The sequence below is a fragment of the Otolemur garnettii genome, unplaced genomic scaffold (assembly GCF_000181295.1).
Source record: "Otolemur garnettii isolate 467f Iridium unplaced genomic scaffold, OtoGar3 scaffold00044, whole genome shotgun sequence".
Taxonomy (NCBI): domain Eukaryota; kingdom Metazoa; phylum Chordata; class Mammalia; order Primates; family Galagidae; genus Otolemur; species Otolemur garnettii.
Genome location: NW_003852439.1, coordinates 6,155,655 through 6,166,609, shown reverse-complemented (window position 1 = coordinate 6,166,609; position 10,955 = coordinate 6,155,655). Strand labels below are relative to the sequence as shown.

General features: G+C 56.4%; 2 protein-coding genes across 2 annotated transcripts in view; one reads left to right on the top strand and one right to left on the bottom strand.

Annotated features, from left to right (window-relative positions):
* Positions 1-3,502, bottom strand: part of MPG (N-methylpurine DNA glycosylase) — an 11,094-nt gene extending 7,592 nt beyond the window's left edge. Inside the window, exons 1-2 of the mRNA XM_012805783.2 lie at positions 3,395-3,502; positions 1,375-1,608 (exon numbers count right to left, since the gene is read on the bottom strand). Coding sequence (XP_012661237.1) covers positions 1,375-1,608; positions 3,395-3,418 — 258 coding nt within the window. The 5' untranslated portion in view covers positions 3,419-3,502. The remainder of the gene's footprint in view (positions 1-1,374; positions 1,609-3,394) is intronic.
* Positions 3,503-9,385: 5,883 nt separating this feature from the next.
* RHBDF1 (rhomboid 5 homolog 1) overlaps positions 9,386-10,955 on the top strand; it is a 14,877-nt gene continuing 13,307 nt past the window's right edge. The window contains exon 1 of the mRNA XM_023513820.1: positions 9,386-9,464. The gene's annotated coding sequence lies outside the window, so the exon portion shown is untranslated. The remainder of the gene's footprint in view (positions 9,465-10,955) is intronic.

Here is a 10,955-nt window from a genome sequence, read left to right as displayed (position 1 = left end):
AAAAAAAAAAAGACAAAGGGGAGGCCTTGGAACCTCTAGAACAATGATTTTCAACCAGTGTGGCATGAAAATTATTATTTTATTTATTTTTGTAGAGACAGGGTCTTATTTTATTGCCCTCGGTAGAGTGCTGTGGCGTCACACCTCACAGCAACCTCCAACTCCTGGGCTTAGGCGATTCTCTTGCCTCAGCCTCTTGAGTAGCTGGGACTACAGGTACCTGCCAGCCTGGCTATTTTTTTTGTTGCAATTTGGCCAGGGCCAGGTTTGAACCCACCACCTTTGGTATATGGGGCTGGCACCCTACCCACTGAACCACATGTGCTGCTGAAAATTTTAAAGATCATTAATTAAGGGTGGTGCCAGTGGCTCAAGAAGTAGGGCGCCGGCCCCATATATCAGAGGTGGCAGGTTCAAACCTGGCCCTAGCCAAAAACTGCAAAAAAAAAAAAAATCATTAATTAAATTATTTTCTAAAGAAGTTCAAAGGACAGTAAGTATGTCCTTTTTTTTGGATGAACATAATTTAAGTGTGCCATGGAAGTTTAACTTAAAGGTTGAACTTATAGGTTCAAGGGTACCGTGAGATAAAAACGTTAAAAAAAAAAAAACACTGCTGTAGGAGAACCAGAAAGCCAGGAACAAAGTCTTGGCACCCAGAGATACTACCAAGACAGATCTAGCCAAAACTCCACAGAGGTGTGAGCATTCATCTGTGGTAACAAGTTGTACCACAGGCCCCACCAGGATGGGGTCTGTGCAGTCCCTGCTTCTCACTCCAAGTCTGACTAGCAGAACCAGATCCTGGACCTACCCTAAGCTGCATGCAGGGGCCCTGGGAAGCCAGCATGGTGCATGAATCACTATGGTGGGATGGGGGGTTGTCTCAAGGTGATTCCATGCTGGGCAGCCTGATGTTGGCCACAGTCCTAGTTCCTATGTGTCTAAAAACCGTCATTACTGACACAGGCCCCAGCCAGGGCACTCTGTGTCATGGGACCAGGTAGGCAAGACCTTAGGGGTGTTTCACAGATGTTCTTACAAGTAACCTGCCCTGAGGTCAATTCCAGGTAAAAAAGGACAATGCTCCTTTCCTGAGTGAGGAAGGCTCACAGTCCCCTTGTCCCTGATGCCCAAAGCAGGAAGACGGATAGTGACACCCCTATATCCCAGGCAAAAAGCACTAACAATCTCCACATCCTTCCCAGATGACTGAGATCAAACTATCCGGGGCCAGAGTGAGCAAAGCGGCTAACTGCATGAGGATAAGGAGGGTTCACTGAGGGCCAAGTCAGGTAGGTGAGCCAGGGAGAGAAGGCTGGCCCAGGGATCGCTACATGGTGCGGAGCATCTTAGCAGGGCACTTCACATTACCTGTCCCAGAAATGCCCGGGCGAGGGTGACTGCCGGCTGGTCGAAAAATTCCAACCCTAGTCGGGTAAGATTGCCCTTTGGGCTTGAGAAATAGACACTGCAGTAAGGGCCCAGGGTCGTGGGCAGTTCCACACACGGCTCCTTGAGAGAATGTGTCTGGGCTGTATCTGACGGGCTCTGTGGCTGCTCTGCCTCTGCCAGTCGCTGTTTTTTTTGCCTCATCCTTCGGGAAAGCTGTAATGGGAAAGAAAAAATTTAAGCAACTGAATAAGAGAGAACAGGCAGTTGTGTGGTGAGGTAAGGGAAGTCAAGGACCAGATCTGACCACCTGCTTCAGTTTCTTCATCTGCAAAGTGGGGGTGACCACCTTGTGGTTATGAGGCACACACAGAATACCATACCTGGGGTTCATGCCTGTAATCCCAGCACTTGGGAGGCCAAGGCAAGTGGATTGCCTGAGCTTACGGGCTAGAGACCAGCCTGAGCCAGAGGGAGATATCTCTCTAAAAATAGCTGGGCATTGTGTAGGGAGCCTGTAGTCCTAGCTACTGGGGAGGCTGAGGCAAGAGAATCGCTTAAGCCCAGGTATTTGAGGTTGCTGTGAGCTATGACACCACCGCACTCTACCTAGGATGACAAAGTGAGACTCTGTCTCAAACAAATAAAAAGAAAAAAGAATACCATACTTGACACACAAAACACTTGGCCTTGGAGGCTTCAGAAACAAACCACACCTGACAACGTGCTACTGCCAGTGGCAGGGCAGCCACTCTGTTGCAAGTGCCCTGATCATGAGTGAGATGCTTGATGCGGGGCTTGAGCCTGGGACAGAACTGGTACCCTCTGATTCACACTAATCATGTGGACACCAAGTAAGCTTGTGAACTGGTTTCTGGAATCCTGCTGTTTGCACCCAACACTGGCCAGGAATTTAAAAACACAGCTGAGGGCTGGGTGTTGAGGCTCACACCTGTAAACTTAGCATTCTGTAAGGCTAAGGCAGGTGAATTGCCTGAACTTTTAAAGTGAGACTGTGTCTCCACTAAAACAGAGAAACTAGTCGGGCATTCTGTGTGTGTGGGGGGTACCTATAGCCCCAGCTACTTGGGAGGCTGAGGCAAGAGGATCGCTTGAGCCTAACAGTTTGAAGTTGCTGTGAGCTATGATGCCAGGGCACTCTGCCCAGGGTGACAGTGAGACTGTCTCTAAACAAACAAACAAATAAATAAATGAAAACAGCCAGCCTGGCCCAGAAACAGATTGTGAGTTTTCTCCACTTAATGTCCAACTGACAGGGGCTCTCACTGTACCAGACTCTTCAGATTGCCCAAAAGGCCTGACAACACAGATGGGAGAGCGTGAGGCTGACCACTGGCCTAGCTCATCACCTAGTGCTTGTGGAATGACCCCTGTGGGTCCCCAACTGTCCTCTGCTTCACTGCCCAAGACAGAAAACAATGAGCAAGTGGGCAAAGGCAGGTCTGCAGAGACCCCGCAGACCGGCCATCACCCACCTGCCGCCACAGAGCCAGAGGAAATCTGGTCACAAATCCCAGCTGTTCTGGGGAAGCCACTCAAGGGCAGGTCTTCAACGGTACCCGAGTACTCCCGGCATGTGAGACTCGTTATTTTTAACATCAGTGCTGACGTTCGTGGTGAACCAAGACCGCCAGCCGGCCAGCCGGGAATGGATGCTGACGTGACCGTCTCCGCAGCCTGGCCCACTCTGCCAACATTCGTCGTGGGCTCGGAATCCGGGACGCTGCGGCTCCTGCTCTCAACCCAAGTTTGGCTCTTGGCCAGCCCATGGCACTGAGGCCACTCTGGGTCCCGCCCTGACTCCGTTTGCGCGGCGGGACTAACAAGGCATTGGGGACGCTCCTCAGGACCCGGCCGGCCTGTACCCACGTCGCTGAGGCTCCGCAGGCTCTGGTCCCCGCAGCTTATGGCTGCGCCGCTCGGGGCGCGCGTCTGTCTGGCGGGGCGGCCGAGAAGCGCGTTCACTTGGACGCGCACTCACCTGGGACACCCTGCACGCGGACATCCCGAAGCTCGGGCCACAGGGGTCGCGGGGCTGGTACCCTAGACAGACCCCGTCCTTCTGCCCACTCCGGAAGTGCCGCCAGGCCCGGGGGCGGGGCAGACGCATGCGCGGCAGGGGAAGGAGGCGGGTCGGGGGTGGAGCGGCGGGGGATACGCCCTCAGAGGGGGTGGGCCGGCCAGGCGGGCAGCTCGGAGGTGGGTCCGCCCTCCTGGCTTCCGCTCCGCAATCTGGACCCAGAGCCCGGAGCTCGTGGCGAGAGCCAGGAGGTGGCAGCTGGAGCCCTCTCCCACTGTGTCCCAGTGTCCTTCCCGTGACCCACTCTCTGCCCCCACCTGTGCGCTCTGGTCACCCGGCAGCCTCAGAGCCCACTCCACCAGCCGGTGGTCAGACCACCAAGAGGACGGGGCCGTTATGAACCTTGACTGGGTCCTCCCTCGAGGGGCCCCGCCACAGATGTAGTGCTTCGTGGGAGGGGGGAGGATCCAGGCGGTTCGGGATGGTGGTGGGTACTTGTGGTGTGTGCGTGTGAGGCCGCAGCCAAGCCCTGATCCATGGGATCTTTGAGGGGAGAGGGAGTGGTCAACTCCGGCCAGTGGGAGGAAGTAAAGAAAGAGTGGCGGGATTCTGTGAGTGGAGCCCCTATCCCGTCCGCCCACATGCTGGGTTGGGTGTCTGGAGCCTGGCCTGCCTGTCTCGGAAGTCTGAGGCCAGGACTAGGACTCCGGGATCCGTGAACACCCGCCTGGCAGTGCAGCTGCCCTGCATCTCTGAAGCCCAGTGACCCTGCACCTGCCCACCTTACCTGGCTAGGGCACCTCTCTAGCCAGATTGGTGCCCTCAAGGAGGAGGAGGGAAGCCTGGCTCGGAGGAAGGGATCAGAAGGGGGTCCCAAGTGGGAGGGGCACACTCCTGGCTCCTGTGGCTCTGTGGCAGCCCCAACACCCAGCAGAGCCATCCCTCACCCCACTCTGCATTTTAGGGTTTATCTGGGTTCCAAGGACCTCTGCTGCAGCTGGCAGAATCCCTTTTCCACAATCCACAACCCACCTCTGCCCTGTAGCACCCTTAAGGCGCTTGTCCTGAGCTCTCTTTGATTTCTGTGACTCTAGCCCTGGAAAGAGGTACCTTAAAGGCCTCAAAGAGCAATTGGGTGTCTAACATGCCAGATGTTAGATGCTGGGCAGAGGCATAGGCCATGTTTTGGGGACTGTCAGGTGAGCAAGACAGATGGTCCCAGGGTAAAGCCAGCAGGGCTAAACCCTGATCTCCAACTGTTTGTCCTCTTCTGACCAGCTCAGGGGCTGAACTCTGGCCCAGGCTGGAGCCCCGCTGTCCCACCCCCATGAGCCCCAACCAGGACTTCCTGGGGAGGGAGGGACCACTGCTTGCTGGAAGCTACCCAGCTGTGTGTGGCACTGTGCTTCCGGGGGTGAGGGGCAATGTGTCATGAATACATGCTTGTGAGGCAGGCCTGGATGTGACCCCACCCTCCTCCTCCTTGTCCATTCCCACCAAACAATGACTCCCTTCCTGTGGGAATAGTACCACCATCCTTCCCCCACAATCTAAGAGGGAAACTGAGGCCCCTTCTGAGCCCTTGTCTTCCCCATGAGGGCAGGGAGAGAGCGGGTGTTGTTTTGTACTAATATTTATTCTGATTTTACAAATATGCCTGGTTCTCGTAGAAATCATGGGGGAGTCTACAGGCTCCCAGAGAGGTGTTTTATCCCTACCTTTCAGATGGGGAAAGAGAGACTCATTCAGTGGGTAGCCTGGCCCCTACCAAGAGGAGGAGCTGGGGCCTGTGCCAGCAACCCACTTCTCCAGATGTTCTGAGTGAGTGTGTATATGGGGGAGGGGGGACTTATGCAATCTCTGCCACCTCCCCTGCTACCCTCTCTCCAGCTCACTTCCTGATTTGTTGTCCACTGCTGGTGGAAGTAGTAGTAGGCTGAACATTCCCACCATGGCCCACAGAGTGATCTGGCAAACTAGCCAGGGGCAAGATAAGGTGATGCCAGGTGAGAGGAAGTGACTGGAGTTCCTCTGTCCCCAGTGTGCCCTGCTGCTGGACTAGGAGAGGCTTTTTAGAAAAGGAAAGGATGTCAGTGGAAGATGGAGGTGAGGATACCCTTGGTCTTTGAAAGGATTCAAGGATGGGATCAATGCTGGGGTGAGCAGCTCTGTCCTGCTTGTCCCCTGCAACAAAGGCTTTGGAGGGCTGGAGCTGCCTCTAGCTGTGGCATCCATCCCTGCAGCCTTTTCTTTTTTCGATACAGAGTTTCACTATGTCACCCTTGGTAGAGTGCTGTGGCATCAGAGCTCACAGCAACCTTGAACTCTTTGGCTTAAGTGATTCTCTTGCCTCAATCTCCCAAGCAGGTAGGACTACAGGTACCCACCGCAACACCTGGCTATTTTCTTTTTTTTTTTTGGTTGCAGTTGTCATTGTTGTTTAGCAGGCCCAGGCCACGCTTAAACCTGCCAGCCTTGGTGTATGTGGCTGGCACCCTACTCACCGAGCTATGGACACCATGCCCATCCCTGAAGCCTTGATAAGCAAGCCCTTGAGAGAGGATGACTTTAGTGGCCACTGAGGCCGGGGTGCTGAGCACACTGACTCAGCCTTCTCTCTAGTGGAGGGGTGGCTGGTAGCTTTTGAGTAGGGATTGGGTCAGAACCCAGTGGGCTTTTACACATATCTGTCTCAAGCACCCATCTGGCAGCTGTTTAGTAGGGTGGCTGCTGGCCTCCTGAAGGACCTGTGAGTCCCTCTGTGTCTGATGGGCCCTGGGGAGGGGGATGTCAAGTTTCTTGGGCAGGCTCAGTGCCTGTGGCTCAAGTGGCTAAGTCACCAGCCACATACACCTGAGCTGGCAGGTTCGAATCCAGCCCGGGCCCGCCAAACAACAATGAAGGCTGCAACCAAAAAATAGCCAGGCATTGTGGCGGGCACCTATAGTCCCAGCTGCTTGGGAGGCAGAGGCAGGAGAATTGCTTGAGCCCAGGAGTTGGAGGTTGCTGTGAGCTGTGATGCCACAACACTCTACCCAGAGTGACAGCTTGAGGCTCTGTCTCAAAAAAAAAAAAAAAAAAAAAAAAGAAAGTTCCTTGGGCAATAAAGGGGAGCTACTAGGCTGCTGAGGAGTATTTGGCTGTACCCTCCCTTCTTGGGCTGTGTTGCCAGGGCTGCTGGGCTGTGGGCCGAGGTGCTTATGGGACCCTCTTGCTAAGCTCTGGGCCATAAAGAGGGGCAGAATAGCCCATGGCTTTAGGCCACTGGCTGGCCTGTCTCATGTCTACCTCCTCCTATCCCTGCAGCTATGGTCCCTAAGCAGGGCCAGTTTCTTCTGAGGCCCCTCAGACCTTCCAAAGCCAAGGGAATGGCTCTCTGGGGTGACTGCTCATGGCCTAGAAACTGAGCTGAGGACTCCAGGGTAGCTGTTAGGGACTCCTCTTTCTGGTTAGGGGTCCCGTGTCTTCATATTCTGGAGTGAGGTCCACAAGCCCTGACAGGTCCAGACACACCCATCCTCAGGTGCCTGCCCACTAGCTCTGGCATTGCTGGCAACAGCTGCTGATTTTAATTTTTCTAGGGTGAATGAGCGGGTGAGAGGGGAAGACAGGTTTCCATGTTGGGGCTCCTCCACCACAGCATAGGGTAGTAGGGCAGGCATGAGGTAGAGCCCAGTGGTGCAGAGCACATGTATAGGCACAGATGTGTCCATGTGGACCAGCCACAGGCCTGAGCCCATGTGTATCAGCAGCCCTCTGCTCACATCCTTCTCCGACATCCTCATTCAGGTTGGAGTGGGTAGAGCCTGGGGATTAGTGACACAAACTGGGATGGGGATTTGCCTGCAGAGGTGTGCTAGGATTGCGTTCTTGAGAACAACACCTATGAGGGTCAAGGGAGCAGGGTTTACAACAGAGGCCACTGTGGGTCCCACAGACCTTGGGCTCTGATGGGGTTCTTGGGAGATAATCCTGGATGAACACAGTGGGAAGCCTTTTGCCTGCTTCTAGGTACAGACTGCCTTCTGTGTGGAGGGTGCATTACTTTGGAAAAGGCAGCTCTCCATCAAAGATGACTCCTGGGTGGTGGTGGGGTGTTTCAGCTGTGGCTGGTGCTCAGGGAAGTGGAGATGAGTGTCTGGGTCTTAGAGCAGGTCTGGGTGGTACCCAGTGTCCACTGCAGGAGACCTGCTGACACTAGATGCCCAGCTGTGGTATGCTTTGGAGGCAAGCCCAGACCCTGGCTTTCCAGAGAGGACCACTGCCAGCCAGTCTGGGCATCCAGGCCAGGCAGGGCTTACTTATCCTTGGCAGGGGTCAAGAATGCTAGGCATGGAGACTGTCCTCTCTCTGGCTGTGCTATGAGGCTGGCATGGGAGGGGCACGTGCAGCCTGTAGGGACCAGGCAGCCTCCCTCTTAGCTAATGTCCCCAATGCACCAGCAGTCACCTGCCATGAGGGAGCTCTTCTCTACCTCTCCAAAGCTTTCACTGCCCTTCCCAGGGAAGAACTGTGTTCACAGAAGATCTGCTATGTGCAGCCCCCCGCAACAGTCCTATGGTATGAACAAGACGTGGGCAGAGGATTCTGCCTGTTGCTGAGCACAAGGCACCTTTAGTTCTCATTGTCAGCTTTATTTTCTGTGTAGCCAAGGGCCAGGCCATTGTCTGTGGTGGGCACCGGATGCACCTTTGGCAGTAGCAACTCGGTTTGAGAGTGCTAGTGCCTTCTAGTCCCAGAGTATGTGGCTGAAGCAGCAGCCTTGTGAGCAAGACACAGCCTTAGGACATGTTTATAGACCCTCCAAGGCCTGAGGGGGCACCCAGTGGAAGGGTCTGTAGGGACCTGTAGCAAGAAAGGAGCCCCTAGTACCCACTACTGAGAGGAAAACTGGGCCCCTCTGCCACTCACACTCCTGGATAGCCTGGTCTATGGCCTGCTGTTGGCACCCCATCCCCTACTCCTTTTCTCTGGCTGGGTCAGCCCACCCAATGTCCAGAGAGAAGACTGCTGGGGAACTCCCACATGCAGACCCAGCTGAAAGCAGATGGGCCATTTTGTATCTAATTCAGAAAGTTCAGGGTTACGTCAGGTGGGGGTGATGGTTAAGCTCTGACATAAAGGGAAGAGAACAGAGTGGACACCAGAATTGTGCTGCTGCCTCTGCTTAGTAGCTTCAGGAGGGCTGGGTGCAGCCTGGCCTCAGAGCACCTACAGGGGTGTAGGGGGGAGGTGGGGGGGAGGGATAGGGGTCTGGGGAATGGGTGACTTCTCTGAACCTGACTTGGATGTGGGTGCATGTATTGTGAGTGTGTCCAGATGAATATGAGTGTGTGTGTGCGCGCACATGTGAAAATATGTGAGCATATACCCAGGAAAGTGTGTGCAGGAGTAGGTGTGTGCATGTGTAAATGAATGCACAGGCGTGTGTGTGACTGAGTGGTCGGGAGCGTGTGCACGTGGATGTATGCGAGGTAATGTCAGTGGTTGTGAGGGACTGAGTGCGTGCGGGTAAATGATTTGTCAGTGTGGGTACTAAGGGGATACAGCGACACTCTCCCATCCCACACCCTCCTCCCTCATGTGCTCCTCCTGCCTCACTCCCCATCTTCTCAAGCACAAGTGAAGGCAGGATGAGGTCAAGACTTAGTCTGGAGTCAGACCCCAGGACTGCTGTTGACCACCAGATTCCACCACGCCCTCCCTCCTGGACCAAGAAGCTCGCCACCCACAGCCACAGGTGTCCCCGGCCGGACACTGGGAAGAGCAGACTGCTGCCTTCCTGGAGGAGGCGACTTGGGCCAGGCGGGCGGGCGGCGCGCATTCCTGAGCCCTGAGTCAGCGCAGCCGCCCCCTCGGCCGGGCCCGCCCCCGGCGCGCACGCCCCTCGTCCATGGCATTCCCGGGCGGGCCGGACCGGAGGGAGGGCGGGCGCACGGGCGGGGACTCGGTGCTAGCGCTCTCCAGGCCAGCGCTGGTGGCCCCTCGCCGACACCCTGCGGACCCTTGGAAGACCCTGGCGGCGGCGGCGGTGAGCGGGTGCGGCTGGGAGCCGGGCGCGGGGTCCGCGGGCGGGCGGTTTGCGGGGCCGTGTCCGCCGAGCGCGGCCCGTCTTCAGCCAGCCGCGTTCGGAGCTGCTCAGAGCCGCGGGAGTCGCGGTGGGATCGGGCCGGGCCTGGGGCCGGACTGTGGCGAGTCCCCGCTCGAGGCGGCCGGACTTTCCTTCTCGGAGTTTCCAGAGCTGCTTGCGGAGGCGGCCCAGCCCTGATTCCTAACCCGGCGCGCCGCAAAAATAGATTGTGGCCGGATTAGCATGTCCCCGCGGCCTGACCCGCCGGACAGCGCGGCTCCAGGCCCCGCCCGACAGCTGAGGGTCCCGGGAGCTGAGGACTCGGAGTCGGCGGCATTCCCTGGTCCCCCCCTCCACCGACGTTTTCCTTCCCGGCCACCGCCGGTGGGTGGTGTCTACAAGGCGAAACTCCAGCTCAGAGGGTGGGACTTCTCGGATAGTCCCTATCCCAGCCGTTCTCGCCCAGTGGGAATAACAGCGGCAGCTGTGGAGCTAGGGGTGGGGGCTGACCTTAGCTGCAGCTTCACAGCAGCCCCTCCCCCAACACGAGAACTCTGAGATCAGGGTGGGCTGGGAGCTCCTCCCAGAGACATCCCCCTCCCTGTGCTCGGCGGCCCCGAGCGGCAGGGTGGGGCTAGAGGCCACTGTCTAGTGCCTTGAAGCAGGCCTTCTCCTTGCTGGGGTGACAGCCAGGCCCCAGGTGCTCAGGGCACTGGGACTGGGTTTGGCTGTCTGCCCTGCTGGGGGCATGTTTGTGGGGATGGGTGGGGAGTGGGCAGGGCATCCCGAAGCCAGGCCTGCCCCCAGCCCCGATTGGGACTGTGTCTGTGTGTCTGTGTGGATGGGGCCTGGGTCTGAAGACCCTAGCAGGGACCCCCCCCCGGCAACTTCCTGTTGGAGACCAGGAGAAGATTCAAGGATGAAACAGGCTTTTCAGGTTTGACCCAGCTAGATGCCTGGGCAGTCCCAGGCTGGGTTCTCCCCACCCTTATGGAGCCAACCTCAGCCCTATAACCCCCAGCCCAAGATTGGGAGGAAGCTGGGGAACCAAGCAACTGCCTGGGTCTCAAGGAGTCCCTGAGGCTGAGCCCCCTGCCACCAGATGTCACTCTGTCACTTTTCCTGAGAATGGGGCAGGGCAGGTGGGGGGCATAGGAGTCAGGTAGTTCGACATTGAAGATAGTGGGCTTCAGACATATTTCCAGCTCCTCCAAGCAGCCTCCAGCAAAAGGTAGCAGAGTGAGGGGCACTGTGGCCATCATTCTTTGTCCAGTATCAGCCAGCTGACCAGACAAATCCCCACCCTGGGGAACTGATTTTCTAGGGGGGCCTTTGGTTCAGGGGTAATCCCCCAGGCTTCCTTGGACTTTCACTATCTCTGTTGCTCCTGTGTGGTCTCAGCCCCTCCCTTACATCAGCTCCAGTGCCCCACTTCTTTTTTCTTTTTTTTTT